An 18,352-nucleotide genomic window follows, 5' to 3' on the forward strand; every position below is an offset into this window, starting at 1 on the left:
CTCAAGTTGTAGGGGTGAGAGGGTTCAGTTTATGGGTTCTGTTATTGGTAGGGCACCTCTGCAAACTTTGCAGAGGTGCAAAGCCTGTGGTTCTTCAAAGGTCTGTATGGAAACAGACTATTAAGGAATCTAGAGAATAGTAAAGGTGAAAACTCAGGTAGTTCCAGAATTTTGGATTCTTCCAAGTTTAGACATCAATGAATTTATTTATCATAGCATTAATTAATTTATTTATCATAGCATTTAAATGAGGTGTCTAAACTCTGTTCACCATCCACACTGCAATGTTTGGGTCTCGCGTCGAATTAAAGTCCTTCAGAATTGGTGTCAAGGTCTTGTAAGTGCATTTTTTTTGTACTGTATATTACATTATATATTTTATTTATAATCTGTGTTTGTAGATTACTTTTACCTGATAAATTATCCCTTTATGTTAGGGTTGTATGTTTTAATCACACTCAATCTAGCATGCAGATTATTAATAAATAGATCAATTGTTCTGATGTATCCTTGGATGGACAGAATGTGTCCATCTCATGTAAACTGTCTATAAATTGGAAGGTTCCCAGGCTGATAATCTCAGTGAAGGAAAAAAGCAGATGAATGCTGAATGAATTGATCTCATCTTTAAAAATAAAGAGTATTCTATGACAAAGAGCATGCAGTGCCTTTAATCCTCCTTTATGTTATCTCCTGTAATCTTCACCTTCATTTCCTTATTCCAATTATTAGTCCCAGTAGAATCTTGAGAAAAGTCATTTACACAAATCCAGATGGAAAAGGCTTATCATAAATTACAGTGCAGACCTGGAAGTTTTTAATTAGTGTATGGAAAATTTAATATTGTGAGAAACTTGTTCTTAAATCAAATGATATTTCTGGGAAAAATGTCTAACCCAAGTGAGTCATTTGCCAAAATTATGAGTGGTAGACAGAAATATTGTATAGGGGGACTGGGATGTTGTTGAACTGTTTTACATTTGTCAAATCTTTATTAAAAAGTAGTTTGATTTTTTTAAAAAATCTTGTTTATAAGTCCTGTTTTAAATACAATTTCCAACCCATTTCTTACATCCAATTTTCAGACATAGTAGTTGTCTGAAATTTACTATTTTGCTGGATTTCATGCTCACTCTGAAGACAGGAGGTAAGTTGATATTCCTGTTCACAGAAACAGAAGGAAAAAAATAAGTTATTAGCTGGTAACCTCTTTATTTTTCATGTGCCTTTTTATCTTATGTAAAGTTATGAAGCTGTAATTAGAGGTTGTAGTAGTCACCATTCTTTCTTTTTTCCCCCATTTGTAGGGTTTTATTCTCTAACATTACTCCATTTGGAAACAAAATTACTTTTTTTATTTGTGGTAGGCTACATGAGCTTTCTTTTCTGAAGAGGCTAATTGTGCCTTAAACTGCATGTCAGACTGTATAAGGGATTAAACTAAAACTAGATGGATTATTTGTTGAGGATTTATTAGGCTGGTTTTAAATCTTAATTATCCTAAAGGTATTAGAGTGATCTTTATTGTTTTTACACAGCTTTGTGCAAGGGGATACAAGAAAGTTAAAGCAAATGGATTTTACCAGCACTTAAGGAAATATTTTTTAGTGTTGTAGGCATTTATACTAATTTCATCCTCCAAGTGTTCAGCTGATCAGTGTGTCTATGGAAGAGAAAATACAACAGTATTATTGGTATTTTTATTGCTGGGTACTCAGCAGTAAGACTCCTAGTTCTTTCCCTGGTGCTCTGTGTCTTTTCAAAGTATTTGAGACTACATTGTGATTTTAAAATGTTCTCCAAATTTGTATCTGTAATTTTCAACATGTAATTTAAAAATAAATAGTCAAAAGTAAAAAGACTGCACGTCATTCTGCTTGAAGGAGAAAAGCTGATGAAGCTGCAACCAAATAAACAATCTTTAGAAATAGTTGGGCTTAGTGCTGAGCTGTAACTACCCAACTCTGCATGCAGATGCCAGCATCTACTTTTGCATTGTGCATGTTTACAAGGCAGTGTCCATCTCTAAGCAGTACCTGTATTTATGCATCCAAAACAAGCCTATACATTGGATAACATCAATCTGAAGGAAATCAGAAATATGTTTGATACATGGTTTGATTTTTCTTGCTTTTTATGTCTTACCTGCAGAACAGAAAAATCCTTGTAGGTATCATCACTATACTAGCAGGTTAACTGCAATACCAAGGTGTTTTTATACACTATCTGGTTTGGGTTGCTTTAGCACATTCTGTATTAAATACCTAGAGATTATGGGGAAAATGTTGTTTTAAAGCAATTAAAATGATTATATTCATCCTTAGTTTTGTATTTTTAAATGTGCACTGATAATTTTGCAATACTATATATTTACAATATAATCTAAGTCCTTATTCCAAAAGTCCTTCTTCCAAAGTCATTCTTCCAAAACTGAGCTTCAGGACTATATTTCTAAATTTCTTCTTTCATGAACAAAAGCAGTAGTGAGTATTTACACCTTTCTCACAGCATTAGGAAATATGACATAAAGGGGAAAACAACAACAACAACAAAACCAACCTAGGATATTTACATTCTGTTTTACGCTTGTGGAAAAAGTGTGCAGTATTACCTGATGGCAGAGTGGTGCAGAAGTGTTTAATAACAGGAAAATTCAAATTATATGTGTCAAGGAGTCAATAAATAACTAAACTACTTCCTTGAGGACCAGCAGCAGAGCAATTTGTTCTTGCCATCCTTAAGTGGTTAAGTTATGAAAACTTGTCCACTAAAGGTATAATTGATCCATGAATCCAATTTGTGAACTGTACAGCACTCAGGGTGTTGTAGTGCTGTGTGTTTTGTTTTCTGTAGTAAAAGCAGTGAGATACGACCAATGACAGTTTTAGTTTATGCATTGTATAGGTAATATCTTCTTGCAGGACAATGAACTACAAGACGTAGTGTAACAAAGTATCTAATCATATTGGGGGGTATTTTAATTAACTTGTAAATGTATCATGCAACTGAAGCATAAATTTTTAATATATATTTTAAAATTTTTGTTTAGTCCAGTTGAAGTAGATAGCAATGCCATGCCACCTTAAATCCAAGTAAACACACAAAAATATAAAAGGGGGGAATATAAATGTGACAATAGAGAATTGTTTCATGTAAGTATGTAAACATAATTGTATACAATGTTAAAAATCCTATGCATTAAGTGATTCTGTGAGAATGTGTACTGTGAACATGAGCAATGGGAATGGAGTGGGGAAGTAAATTGCTGTCTTCATTGTAAGTAAAAGAGAGAACCTAATAGAATTGTGCTTATAGGAAAATGCAAAAAATTTTTAAAATGCAAGCACTAATATATATAATAGCCAGATAAATATGTCTGTAATACTTTTTCCTGATATTATCTTTCGTGAACAAAATTTTCTAGGGAAATACTTGCAGAACAGCTGTAATGACATCAGGAGGCATGGTGAGAGGAATATGCCTTTTTCTTTGCCTTCTGAATTGAAATACTGAAAGATCTTTATTAATTATTATTATTATTATTTTTTAATTTAACAGATCATTGTGTGATCAAAACACACGCTATCGTTTCCAGTTAGTACCGCTCAGGGTTGGTTCTTCAGCAGTTTAAAATGTTTTTTTGTGGAAATTAATCAGAGATTTTTGAACAGATAGTAGTATTTATAGAGTTGTTGTTGTTTTATATGACCATGTATAGAGTAAAGAGGATTCCAAGGAAATTTAATCTTCTGCCTCTTTCAACTTACTTGAAGGCTTGCACAAGCTTTTCATGGTCTTCTCTTTATAACAATCAAGTAACAAGTGGTGATGGTTACAGGTCATGCCAAAGATGGAAGGAATTTCCTCCTATGTCTGTGACACATTATGAGTTCTGGCTTAGTTACCCAGATACTGATATGAAACCCATTGTCTTATAACTGAGAATAGAACAGTGTTTTGGTGGAAAAGGGCATTTTGAGGAAAAAGGAAAGAGGATAAGTTTGTTAACAGCATTTACCTCGTATTGACATTTAACTCATCTATGATATTTCATGTTTGCATCTCAAAAAGGTCACAAAGGAGAATGAACGATATCATTAATTATGAAGTGAGAAGAAAAATCATTTATAAAGGTGAAATGCATTAAATTGCATGCCACAAAACTTTTTAGTGCAAGCAATAATTATCATTGGCTTGCCCACTTGAAAAATGATTACTGAAATCATGTTTCCTGTTGGTATTTATACAAGAAAATAGAAATTTGTGGTGAACTTTTTGTTTACATACAAACAGTCTAAAAGTATTGCTTATCACCAACAGAACTGAAAATATAAATTAAGGCTATTTTTAGAGGTTACCAGGCATTGCCTATTTTAAACAAGCTGCTTGGCATGAAGGAGGGTAGATGCTGCTTCTTTATTTACAATTAATGGGTCTTAAAAAAAAAAAAAAGTACACATATATCTTTCATAAAAAATGAACATGACAATTACTTTCATTCAAAAAAGTATAACAAAAACTATAAGGCATACTATAGCACATATTTATTGGAAAACTATTACAGTGAACATAAATCTTTAAGGTTTTTAAATGGTTCAGAAATATTTCAAGGGAAAAAAAAAACATAGGAAATACCAGAATTTTCGAACTTCAGTAGATATGCTGATTAGATTTGCTGCTTTATTTGCTAATAATCTTACTGATTTGGTAATAAATTTGTTTGAATTATATGGTACCGTTTCCACAGAGTTCCTACATTCTATTGTACACTACAGACTCTCCTGTGATATGTTTTCCCAAATTTTTATTGTGCTTTGGAGGGTGAACAAAACAATAAAAAGGTGTGCAACAAATACTTAACCCACTCAGCAATACCCATGTGTTGAATCTGTTGCCTGCTAGATTTTTTTTTGTGCGTAAACCACCTAATTGCATAGTGAAATCTTTATATGTCTGTAAATGAAACAGTTTACAGTAGTCTTTTATAAGCTCTGGATTTTATCCAACACCATGTGTACTTTTCTAGCTGTTTGTATGACTCATGTAACTTCTAAGGGAAGAAATATCAAATGAATGAAGTTAAACATATGAATGGGAAATGCAAAGTCTGATTCTGTCATGTTTCAAAGAGAATCCATATAGAATTGCAACTTTAGCTTAAAATATATTTTAGTACAAAATGTTTCTAGTGAATTTAATGCACTTCTTTCTAAACTAATAGATTTACTTTTCCTTTTCTTCTTTTACAGAATAATGATATAATCTATTACAATGCAAAAGATGATCAGAATGATGTAAGTAGTATGTTTCTTTTTTTCGTTGCCTATAATCTCAGAAAATTAAGGGATTTAAAAGATTAATAAAACATGAAAATCAACATATAGATATTTTGCAGCAGTAAGAAACCAAGAAACTTAGAAGCTTCTTTAAAATTTCCTTGAGAGACAGATAATATTTTATGTTTCAGTTCTAAAGGTCTGGCTTCCATCATACAGTATTCTGAGTTACTGATCAGGGTATGTATTGGAAGAAAAAAAAAAGATTCTGACAGCAGAATCATTCACCTTTTGAAATGTAATATAATCCTAATTATAGGATAAGAGAATCAAAATGATAAATGTAAATAATTTACTTTACTCTGAAGAAACCATTTTCTGACCCTATATTCCAAATTCATATTATCTTGTTCTGTATTCTCTATAAGAATTATTCTTCATGTGAGATGAAAGCAGATGTAAGATGCTAATGAGTAAAAATTTCATGCATTTTGTGATCACTCATATGAGTGAAATAAGATTGGGAACAATTGAAAATCCAGTCTCAAGTTTTAGAGAAAATGTATGTTATTTCAGTGCCTGGGTCTACTAAAACTCTTACTTCAAGTGGTTTGAAGTTTTCTATCTGGCTTTAACTATTAAAAACCTTAATGTCTTCCTGGGAGAAGGCAAGTTATCTTCACCTTCACTTGAGATAATACAACTGCTTGTCTTCATTATAGATTTAATGTATAAAACCATAGAAAAGATGTTGTAAATGTATTAACCACAAGTGCCAGCATGCTTCATTTGCACTTTTTAATCAAGTGTTCTTTAGAGATTGATGGCATCGCTATTGTAATTGATGCTTCTGCTGTAAGGCAATTAAAGAAGGTGCATATATCATGTCAAGTAAAACTATTTGATATGCTTATACAGAATTATGAGTACTGGAATTCAGATACCACAAACAAATCAATTGTCCCAGGTTTTTAAATGTGCATGCTTTAAGTAAAATTTGATAAAACTAACCTTAATCTGAAAGATTTAAAAGATGTTTCTTTGATTGAATTCACTGAGATTTCAGGTGCAAATCACTTCTGAAACAGGATTTAATTTACGAAGCTTAAATATTAGCTTTTGAGTGTAAGTGTACTGTATAGTATAACAATGGTGGGTTATGGTATGAAGTAAAAGAACCTGCTATGTCTGTTGTGATGCAAATGGTATTGGGAAAAATCTTGAAGAGACTGCTTCTACGATATGAATTCAAATTTGTTAGGCAAGGCAGGAAAGGAAACACTACTCTAGATTTTATTCATTTTCTTTGATTTTGCTCCAGACCTTTTATTTCCCCAGAGAAACAAAATTTTATTCCACCAGAAGTCTTGTTTGTATTTCTGTGTGAGTTCTATTTTTATTTTTATTTTATTTTATTTTATTTTATTTTATTTTATTTTTTTAAACTCTTGGAACGAAGATCATAATACTCATTATTGTTGAGTTAAAAATAGTTCGTTGTTAGTCAGGGCCAACCTGTCAATAAACAAGTAGTACTGTACCATTTAGGCTTTATTGGTTTTCTGATCAGATGTTTTTAGCTGCACTGAAAACATGTTTTGAGTTAGGTAGATACCATTAAAAAGCTTCCCACAAGTTCTAGTTACACCATGAAAATGAGGCACGTATATAATAACTAATAACTTGTTGGTTCAGCATTTCTGCTGAGCGTCTGACTTAGTAATCCCAGAAAAACATACTGTAATTCTTTTTCTTGCTGTTTAGTAAAGGTGAACATTTTTTAACGATGCTAAAAGTTAGCCTCATTAAGCTGCAATATAGATGGCAATTCTTAATAAAAAAAAAAAAAGTAAATCTTATCTATGTTATAGAAAAAGAACAATTGTTTTACAGATGTAATTCACATGTAGATTCAGATCTCTTTAAAAGTCCCAATAAATATTTCAGTAAACAGTAACATGCACCTCTTAAACAATCTTTAAAGTAAAGTTGAGGCTGACCATGTAATTGAAGAATAGGAAAATACAAGAAGTTTGTATTTTAGTTTTTTTTTTTTTTTGTATTTTAGTTTGTATTTTAGTTGTGGCACTTCCTTGCAAGTAGAGTGAAGGTTTGCTTACTGATGATTTGCATCTCATTAAGGTGGTAATAATCACCTAAGTACTTTCTGATAAAACACTTTGAGAGTTAAATTAGGTGTATTTGTATCTGTGCTATTGCTGTGATGAGTAATATAATTTCAAAGGAGAAACAATAAGAATGAGATGGTCAGTAATCTATTGCTGAGTTTTTGCTTAGAAAACAGTCTGCATCCGAGTCTAACCTATGTGTTAACGTACTTCCCTGTTCATGCCTGAACAACCACTTGGCTTCTATTTTCAGGTCCTTTTCTTCAAACATCTTATCTTCCATTACTTTAAAATAAAATTGTGTGATTACACAACACTGCTTTCGTAGCTTTTGTTGGTTTATCAAAAACATCTTCTACAGAGAAAAATGCAAGTACATCGGAAGGTGGAAGGAATCTTTTAAAACTTAGTTTCACAGAAAGAGAGGATTATGCTCACAGGGATGAATGATTGAACTTAAACCTTGATTTTAGTTTCACTCCTGCATTAGAGCTGATTTGGACCACTTTTTTTTCTTTTTTCTTTTTTGTGGAAACCTCTAGTGTCTCCCTTCACTTTCTCAGTCCTTATTCCTGCAGAGGAACTTGTCTTTAGTGGGTGAAACCCATTTACTCTGGTTTATTTTAATTGATTAATCCCACTACAGAAGGATTCTGTTGGATTTTGTATAATCCAAATGGCCTGCTTTCACAGACATGTTACTTTCTTTCTGCATAATTTTTAAGGCTTTACATATATTTCCACACTATTTTTTGGTTAATAGTGTTAAGAATAATTTCCGGTTCATATGCAACAAGATTTAATATCAGCGCACTTGCTATGTGCCTGCAGTCCCTTAAGCAAGTTCTCAGTTGTATTGATACATTTCCTGTACATTTTTCTGTGGACATTGGGGTTATATTTCTAGTTTCTTCAGAATCTGGCAAGTTTTATTGAAAATTGATGCCAATTCTTGTAAAACCCTTCTAGTCCCCCATATAAAAAGAGAGCTACATCAACAGCTCTGAACGTTCAGTTCCCTATTGTTCTGATGACAACAAGAAAATAAAATGTCCCACTAATATAGGTTAAAATGGACAGGCTGTTGGGCAGTTGTGGGTAAGGAAGATGTTCATAAAGACTGATTTCATCCTAGAAAGCCAATCTCTTTAGTTTGTAGTCAACAGAAGGGTTGGTATATAGCACATAAAATGATGCCTTTGCTCTAGATTGCCCTTTAGAGTTCCTGAAATGGGTGAGGCAACTTAGGTGGGACATTTTTTTAGAGACAGATTTTACTAGAGTCATCTCTGAAACACTGGTTAGTAAAACTGCTGCTGCCATCCATTTTTAGTCTCTAATAAATTCATACTTTCTGTTCTTTTATGCTGTGAACCTTTATTTAATCACAAGACATGATAGTGTCTTTTTCTATAAGTAAAAGTAGGAATAACTAGTAGCAGTAATTTACTTATTAGGATTAGGTATCTAAGCTTAAGCTAGTCACTGTGTTTACCTGTATTCGGTTTATTCTGAGTTAGGTGTCCAACACCTAAAGCTCAGCTGAATTGCTTCTAGATGTGCGTTTCTCTCTTTTGACCAGGTTACTGTAATGGAGCCTTTTAAATCTTAACTCTTTGATGTCGGAGAATTAGAAGAAATTCATCTTGCAGGTCCTGCCTCCTAGCCTTCATTTGTCTCCACTCATCCTTTAAAATCATAGCTTTACCAGAACAGTCCTCTAATGTGAATTGTTAATATTCTTCAGTGAATTTTGCTTCCTTTCTTCTTGTTTATGTACCACATTCAGAAGATCCTTCTCTCTCATTTTTTATTTGCAGTCGAGATGAGCCTTTTTGAACCTAATGACTGCATTTGCTTGGACTTTAAAGAAAAATAACATGTGAAGACCAATCTTTCTTTGGCCTTTGGATTTCTCAGACTCTCAGATAAAACAGTCAATTTGTAACCTCTTAGTCCATCAATCAGTAATATACCTTTGTGCTCTTTATCCTACAACAGCAATTAGATTCTGCTTGCTCATTTCCCCCACAGTGCTATAATACGTGAGCACTTCATGATAATTAATGGGTTTTATCCTCACAACAAGGTAAGAGGTATTATATTCCCATTTTTCATATCACATTGGAAGATAATGGCAAAACTTGTAATTTAATATAGGCCTCTCAGGTTTTTACTCACTGTCCTATTCCCCAGAACCCTTTCAATTTGATATATTGCAGTCTGTGTCATGCACTTTAATTTGCAGGTGTCAACTACTTGTGTCATCCGACTCTTTGTACAAGTGATGCGGTGCATGTATTGGACAACTGAGTCCAATCCACATTAGGATGCCCTTCTCTGTCAATTTTAATATTGCTTTGCCTGTTTCTCCTCTTTTCCCTTCTTGTCTTTTGTGCTCCACCCTAGTTACATTTATCTTCACTGTTTACTCCTCTCCTCTTTTTCATACCGGTCTCTATTTTATTACGAGTGATTTTGTATCTTCTTTATAGAACCTATCTAAATTGAATTTGCCTGTTTTCATTTGTTCACCTATCCACTATGCATTGAAATGCTCAGCTGCTTAATTTTCATCCTTCCTTGATGAAAGAACTTCTCTCTGATCTTCTCTTTGCATCTTGTTCCTTTTGTACCTTTTTAGTGAATTTTCTTGTGATATTTTTATAAACTCCTTCCTGTACAAGATAAAACAGCCTAAGGAAAAGCAGACTTTTTTTCTTTCTTTCATTCTTCCTTTTTTTTTTTTTCCCAGTGATTTAACTGAAAGAACTAAGTATTACAAATAAACAAACAAATGTTTCTTTAACATTAAAGCAGTCATGCTTCATTGGAAGTTTACTGCACCTAGGTCTTACTCATTAGGCTTTAATTGAGAGCTGACAGATGTATCTCCTGGCAAGAGTTGTGTGCCTACTTAGCACCATTGATTTATTAGAGATTTCTGTAGTACAGTCCCATGTTAGATTGCAGTCATGATTAACAGCAGTACTCCCTGTGCATTGATCATGTATTAATAAGTAGTAGTAGCACTTTTTATTTTTATGTTATGGAATTAACACGAAAGCTCTGGAATTACAGTTCTCTCTGGACCATAAGTACGTGCACAAAATGTGAAGTAACGCTGTGATTAGGGCCAACGTGTGGGTTCTGGAGTAAACTGGAGCGTGTATATGGCTATTTTAAATATGAAAAACTTTTTTTTTATTACTTTATGTAATGCAGGGAAAAATCCTTTAAAAATGGTATGCTGACTTTGCCTAATGGTTTAGACAGCATTTGTACATTAGTGACACCTTGTTATTTTTGAATAACATTTGAAACATTAGCTCTCCTTGAGATCAAAACTGCAGCATAAACACAGCTATCAAGTCCTTCCAAATAGTAAAGATGGGAAAAAAAAATTATATCTACATCAAGTTGAGAACTACTGTAAAACTAGGAAAGGATGATTATGTTTGAATGAATAATCTCCAGAAAATTCTGGTGGATTTCACATACCACAATTTTGGGCATATAAGTTGGAATGCATCACTTGGAGAACATAGAAAGTTATTTTAATAATCTTTTTTCCTCTTCTTTCTAAGTATCTTTTTAGAAAACCCTAATCCTCATTGGGAAATGCAGGTCAACTGTAACCTGTTCTCTTTCCATCCAACAAATGTCTGCATTTTAAAATGGAGAGCTGAGACATAAAAAAAATTCTATCAGGATTCTTTACCCTACTTGCTCGAGAGAGTACACATCTTATAACTCCCCAAGCCTGCCTTTATTTATTTATTTATTTATTTATTTTATTAAGTGTATTTATAGTCAAAATATTGGGCAGAAGTAAGCAGAGAATAGAATTATTATCTAGAGACAGAACTTACCTTGGTCTGCCTGTTCAGTAGAAGAGGCACTGGTCATTTAGAGGCATGCTGTCAATGTTTTTGGAAATTTATTGACTCTTTCCGTATATCCTTATACAAATATTTTTATTTTCTTCTAATTTATGGCATCCAGTAATACAAAATTAACTCTGATTTGCACTTACGATTAATTTATTAAAAAGGAATCAGATAGTGAGACTGCCAGATTTACTTGAAACCAACTCTGAACCTACTTTGGATTCGATACCTGGTGATTTATAGTTTTCTGGTATTAGTGAGCAGGAGTAAATTTAAATTTGGATTGATTTAGATTAGATATGGTATAGTGTAGCATGGTTGTTCGCTGCTCAGGTACCTGGTACAGTGAGTTGACCCTGGTTAACAACCAAACGCCCGCGTAGAGCCCATCTTTTGCTCACCTTTGCTATGGGTTGAGGAGGAAATAGAAGGAAGGTGAGAAGAGTCATGGATCATGATAATGACAATCTAATAGGGAAAACAAGGCTGATGACACAAGCAAAGGGAAAAAAACAACGTATTGACTACTTCCCATGGTATCTGGTCATTTCCTAGGAAGCAGAGCCTCAGCACTATAAAGATTACTGAGGAAGATACCATAATCATGGAAATGCCATAACCATGAATGTTCCTCTTCCTTTCATGAGCTTTTGTTGTTGAGCACAATGTCATACATTATGGGATATCTCTTGGGTCAGTTTGGGTTGGGTCTCCCAGCTCTGTCCCCTTCCAGCCACCTGCCTGCCCCAGCCTATTCACTGGGGAGCATGAAGAAGAAAGAGAAAGAGCTTTGACCTTCTGCAAACACTGTTCAGCGACAGTGAAAACTTTGGTGTGTTATCAGCAGTATTTTAGCAACAAATCCACTGCACAGCGCTATAGGGGCTGCTCTGAAGAAAATTACCTCCATTCCAGCCAGATGCAATACACCTGGGATGTAGACAGTTCAATCAAATGAGAGTAGAGAACATTCATTCCAAACTTTAACCATTTTCTTTATATTTTTTCACATTTTTAATGAAAAATAGAAAGCAGTGTCTTCTGAAAACCCTATTAGCACATCAAGTTGAGCAGTTGCCTTACTCAAACATCCCCACACATTCGTTCTTGCTAAGCTCAGACCAAAAAGGCCAGAATTTTTAGCTTCTACCAGCAGAACTCAGGAATTTGCAGGCATTTCGCTTTATAACATACACTGAAAAAAGGTAGAGTAATTTGATTTATTGAGCATGTAACGTTTTTTTAGCTGGGCAGCAGAAAAGAAGGGGTTCCTCTGTAAGCCAGCATGCCAGGAGCTGCAGATTGGGTCAGATGGAGCCCTTGAGGCTCCTGAAGACACTCAGTTGGCAGAAGGGTCTCGAGCTGGAGCAGGGCAGATTGGGCAGTCCAGGGATCAAGTCTCGGAGGTAACAGCTATAGAGAAACTTTTCTTGAGACTAGGAGGGTGATGCTGGGTTTCTGCAAGTCCAACTGTCAGTTGCTGGACTGAAAAGTGACACCGAATAGAAAAAACTACCCTGTGAATATAGAGGAAGATGCAGGAGTCATTGTTGTTCTCATTTATGAGATGTTATTCTTTTGTTATATTCTAGATATTATAGATACCTATGATATACTGGATATACTGGAGGGAATGACCTCAAGTTGCGCTAGGGCAGGTTCAGGTTGGAAATGAGGAGACATTTCTACTCAGAAAGAGCAGTCAGGCACTGGAACGGGTTGCCCAGGGAGGTGGTGGTGTCACCATCCCTGGGGGTGTTCACAGAAAGGTTGGACGTGGTGCTTAGGGACATGGTTTAGCGGGTGACATTGGTGGTAGGGGGATGGTTGGACCAGGTGATCTTGAAGGTCTTCTCCAACCTTAATGATTCTATGATTCTATGATCATAGAATATACTTACTTTGATAGAAAACGGATATAATTTCCATTGGAATTAATATATTTGAAAAAAAACTGATATAAAAAGGTGGATTCATGTTTTACCTTTTTTATGCAATCAAATAATTGTGTTTTGGGGGTGCTGTATCTCTTGCACTGCAGTCTATAAAAAAGATAATATTTATGATTAAAATATACTCCTGTTGCTATGGTGAATATGTGGAAAAATCCTGTTATAATATAGCACTAAGCATCTTCCGTATAGCCTATGGGGAGGAGGAGTAAGCAGGCAAACCATAGGTTGATGTTCTTTGGCCTTACATCTGCTGTTCTTCACGTTTATATAATACGTCTTACTATTCCTATTTCTAGTAATTTCGTGGTAACTTGACTTCTGAGCCTTTTAGGAAAATACATACACCACTGTTTTTGTTGTGTACTTTCCTCTTTCATATTTGGAATCTGGCACTACCATTTCTAATGGTGTGATTTGAATGCCATATTTTGGAAAATGAGCATTTGAACTGACAGTGAGTGCCTGACTGACATTAGCTGCTTTAGTACCAAAAGGTTTTGGACTTTTCACTGAGGAATATGTGCCTTTTACCGAGTGTCATTGAGAGAGATGTTGGGTTGCTCCATTTCAAGGTATTACAGGAAAACTTGAGTCCAGCCCACAGGGAGAGAAGGCATCCCTTTGAGCTTCCTGTTGAAATTATAATGATCTGTTGCCACAGGGAGCAAGAGTTTCTTTTTTTCTTTTTTCTTTTTCCTTCTTTCTTTCTTTCTTTCTTTCTTTCTTTCTTTCTTTCTTTCTTCTGGTTAAAAAAACTAGGTGTCAGGTTTATATTCCTTGATTCAAATTTGCACAAGTCTACCCTTCTCCCAAATGAGTACATTTTCAAGGCTGCAAAGAAAAATACATGATAATGAAATATATGACTGCCCCAAAGCTACCTCCTACTTGTGAAACAGAGTTATGAAATAATAATAGCAAGAGTGATAACTGTAGTTGTCAATGTCCTAAAAAGATGAGGAAGTTCTTAATGCAGAGAATCCTACCTTGAAGGCAGATTTGCACAAAAGAGCAGTGCTTGAAGTCTCCCCATGGAGGCTAAGTTTGTCACATCACAGATCAAAATTCAGCCCTAAAGGCAGTGATTCATCAGTTTAATGGAAAATTGCTTCCTTGAGGATATTTCGTACTAATATCAAATGCATGACTGCTAACAATTACAGTGAATGCAGTGTAATTGTTTATTGGTAAATAAAAACAACTCAAAAATCTGAATTTGTTATGGAGTGTTTATAATTTTAAGTAGTGATTTCTAGTGAGCTCTGTGTTGCCTAGTTCTAGATAACAATGCCGTGTGAACATTTTGACATGTCACCTTTAAATGTGCTGGTCACATTTTTTTTTGTTTTGTACCACTTAAAAAAAACAAGCCTTAATCTGACATTTTCATATGGTTGACTGAAGGCGGAAACAGGATTTGAAAACTGCAAGTCATATCAAGAAACCTGTAATAGAGCACTTACAGTATTTTAGTAAGTATTAAGAATCAAGATAACTAAATCACAAAAACTTTAAGTCATGTTTACAAATTTGAGAAGTGTAAAAAAGGAAAAATAAAATGTGCTGATAGCTGCGTCCTCTGTGGCTTCTGCTGGTCTACTGCTTATTCATAATGTCAAATGAAACAAATGGCCAAATGAGCTCTTCATCATTTGTATGGCTGAGATAAGAGGTAGATATTATTATTACAAAATTGTCTTTAATATTCATTTTGTATATGGGACAAAGGAGACACACTAAATTCTCCATTCTGGAAATACGCAGTTATTATTAGTTGATCAGGAGATTAATATGTAACCTTACTTTCCTCAGAAGTCCTGAAATGCTACATTACTTGGAGATATAATACCGTATTGGCTTACTTGGAGATGCCTTCAGGGCAGTTTATCATCCCGAATATATCCCAATACAGGAAATAATACATGCATTGCACTGTTGTGGGGTCTTCAGAGAGTTCTCTGTGGTTTGAGTTATCTGCAGTGCAGTTCCTCAGCTGTTTCTGCTTTGCTCCTGAGTCTGCAAAAGAGAGTATTTCTGAGCTAGTCAAAACCATCTGCAGAAGGCCAGATCACATTCCCTGGCGTTTCCACACACAACATGCTCTGTGCCCGTTATCTTTGGAGAATGGATGAAAAAGTAGTAGATTGAAGAATGTAACTATATCTCGTATAAAGCATTTCATTTTTAGATATGTATAAACTGATGATCAGTCTATTCTGTGAAGTGTAAGGTTTTCTTATTGTATCCAGCATTAATCTTTTCTGCAGTTCTCTACGTTAAAACCCCTAGTTTCCTTTACTTGCCATAAATATGGCTAAACAGCTACAGGCAAGAGTTTCAGACTCGAAGCCTCTTGTTTTATGCAAAGTCATTTACACTGCAGGTCTGCACCTGCATCACGTCTTCTGAGACTTGGGCTGAATAGGAAATAATCTGGGGTTTAGGTTCAGAAACACTTCTTGCCCACCTGGCTGAAAAGGGCCACTTCTGCTTCTGCTTCTTCAGTTGTCTTCTGCCTTCTAGACTTTCTGAGTGTTGGTGTGTGAAAAAGTGAATTACAGCTAATCCTGCAGCTCTCTTTACAGTGTGCATTGCTGGTAACTTTATTTTAATCCAGTGAGGAATCACAGTTGTCCAGACATTAAAACTTTTGAATTTGGCTTCAGCTGACCTTTTACAAAGGTATTTTCTTTTGCTGACAGTTTCTGTGAGTTCTTGCAATATCTGAAAGCTGAGCTGTTTCTTCTTCCTTATTTTTTTTTCTTTTTCTCCTTTCATTTTCTTTTTCTGATGTGCTTCTCTTCTTGGACAGAATGCCCTTCTAAAATTCCCCTCAGGCTCTGTGAATGTCATTCTTCTAATTTGTTACATTTTTAAGTTTTCACCATAATAACATTTTTTAAAACCATATATACTTGCAGATATAACTGCATTATGGCAGTTAACTCAAATTATGATACTTTATTGAGTCTGCAGGGAAAGTCTATGGTCCATATGTAACTCAGAGGTCAGTGTGTGGCTTTGTGTTACCTAATGCTTTTTATCTACCTAGATACAGCTGGCTTTTAATTAGTGAAAAGCTGCATTATATTTATGTGAGCATGAATTAGTGAGTGATGTTTGTACAGCGTTTAGAGCCCCATTAGTCTTAACTCAGAGAATCACAGAAAAAATTAGATAAGGAGGATTTCTGGAGGTCATGTAGTCCAACCTCCTTCTCAAAGAGGGCTTTACTGTTGTTTATGTTGTAATTGACACAGAAGACTGACAAATTAAGAAGAAAGAGCAACAGCCAATTGGTATGCTGTGAGATGTACAAAATCTGGACTCTAACCAGTATGACGAAGATAAGAATGTGCTGTGAAACAGGATCAGTCGATGGCTTAGCAAAGCATGGCAAAGACAACTGCATCAGATGAAAAAATCAGATTAATTAAATGTTCACAGTCAGTGGGTATTATGACTAATTCCTGATGAAGCATTAAGATGATTTAACAGTTCTTATTCTCGAGGGATATTACCTTTAATCAGATTTGGGGGTGGTGAAAGATGATGCAATTTATTCCAATAAAAGTAGAATAGTGCCTAGTTTGGATGTTGTATAAAAAATCTAAATTATCCAGAATGCATTTTGGTCTTGGAACTGTAGATGATCAGGTATTCTGCAGGACTTTTGGCTACAATTAATATGCGTTGTTTATTTTTATTTATTATGTTTTCTTATTTTATTATTGTTAGAACTTTAATGGGATGCGAGTACAATGATTTGAAGGAGGCTATGAATTAAAAAAAAAATAATTGCTGGGTCTTTTCTGAACTGTTCGTAACATTTAAATCAGTTTAATTAAGATGTGCTTTTATACTAACATGAGTGTACATATATATTTATATTCCTCATGGTGTCTAATGACATCATCTTGTCCAGTCAAGCCACAGCCAAAGTCAGACCAGTCTAGGGCTGAAGCAGATAGCCTACCCAATACACGATACCTTAGGGGATGGCAGGAAAATCACTCCTAGTGACCACCCTGGTCCTAAATCCCTGAGTTTTCTTAGAGCATCACCCCATATAGAAGAGAACCAGGTGAATTTGAGAGTTTCAGATGGATTTACACATCATGACCCCTGAGCTCATGACCAGGATGTGCTACCCAGGAGGGGTATGGAGATGTTGCCTGAGCCTGCAGGGATAGAATTAGCAAGGTCAAAGTTCAGCTGGGATGGTCCATAGGATCAGATGGGATTGATCCAAGGGTGCTGATGTCATTAGGAGGCAGCTCTCCATCATCCTTGAAACACTGGGAGAGAGGTTCCTGATGACTGGAGGAAAAAAAAAAAAAGTCACACATCTTTAGGAAGATAAATGTCTTATGTGCCTAAATGTTTAAAATATGTATTTAATTTTGCCTGTCCTTGTAGTTAAAGAGAATATTGGAGATGGAATAAATTAATTTTTACATATTGATGTAAAAGACTGCTTTTGCAGTCTTTACTTTGAGGTGAAGGTCAGCTATAATCTGTAACAATGAGAAAACAACATAACTTTCAATTGTGGTTTGATTATTAAATAAGAAATCAAGATTTCAACATTAAAAATTGTGTCAGTTTTAGGAAAGAAAAGCTGACTGCATAGGTCTCTTTAAAATAAATTCCGTTAATTGCTAATATACTCCGGTGACTTCAGATTTTCAGTCCCCCATCCTGATGCCTGATCTACTCTCCCTAGGCTCAACTTGTTAGGGCACTTGCAAAATAGAGTCTGTCTTTTTAAATCACAAGCACGTGTACGGTGGCATGCTTGGGTAGTTGTTCATCATGTTGAAAACAGGCTGACTCTTTCATTTTCCTCCTTGCAAAATTTTAGAGAAGTTTTATTTAATGATTTGCACAAGGATAAGTCCTATGGATATGATTCTAAATAAAATAGTGGTATTAGTCCTTTTAAAGTTTATCTTGACAACAGGGGTGATAAAATGCAGGTATAATCATTAGCAATTGCTGTTATAATTTTCATTAACTCCTTTATATTTTTTTTTCATTCTAAGATTTTTTTAGCTTATTGCCAAATGATTTCTTATGTCTTGAAAATGTTCCATGTAATC

General features: G+C 34.7%; 1 protein-coding gene across 1 annotated transcript in view; it reads left to right on the top strand.

Moving 5' to 3' along the window:
- The window catches only part of CACNA2D1 (calcium voltage-gated channel auxiliary subunit alpha2delta 1), a 404,847-nt gene that overhangs the window by 214,922 nt on the left and 171,573 nt on the right, over positions 1–18,352 (top strand). Inside the window, exon 5 of the mRNA XM_035549547.2 lies at positions 5,250–5,294. Within this exon, the coding sequence (XP_035405440.1) occupies positions 5,250–5,294 (45 nt within the window). The remainder of the gene's footprint in view (positions 1–5,249; positions 5,295–18,352) is intronic.

This window comes from Cygnus atratus, chromosome 1, assembly GCF_013377495.2.
Source record: "Cygnus atratus isolate AKBS03 ecotype Queensland, Australia chromosome 1, CAtr_DNAZoo_HiC_assembly, whole genome shotgun sequence".
NCBI lineage: Eukaryota > Metazoa > Chordata > Aves > Anseriformes > Anatidae > Cygnus > Cygnus atratus.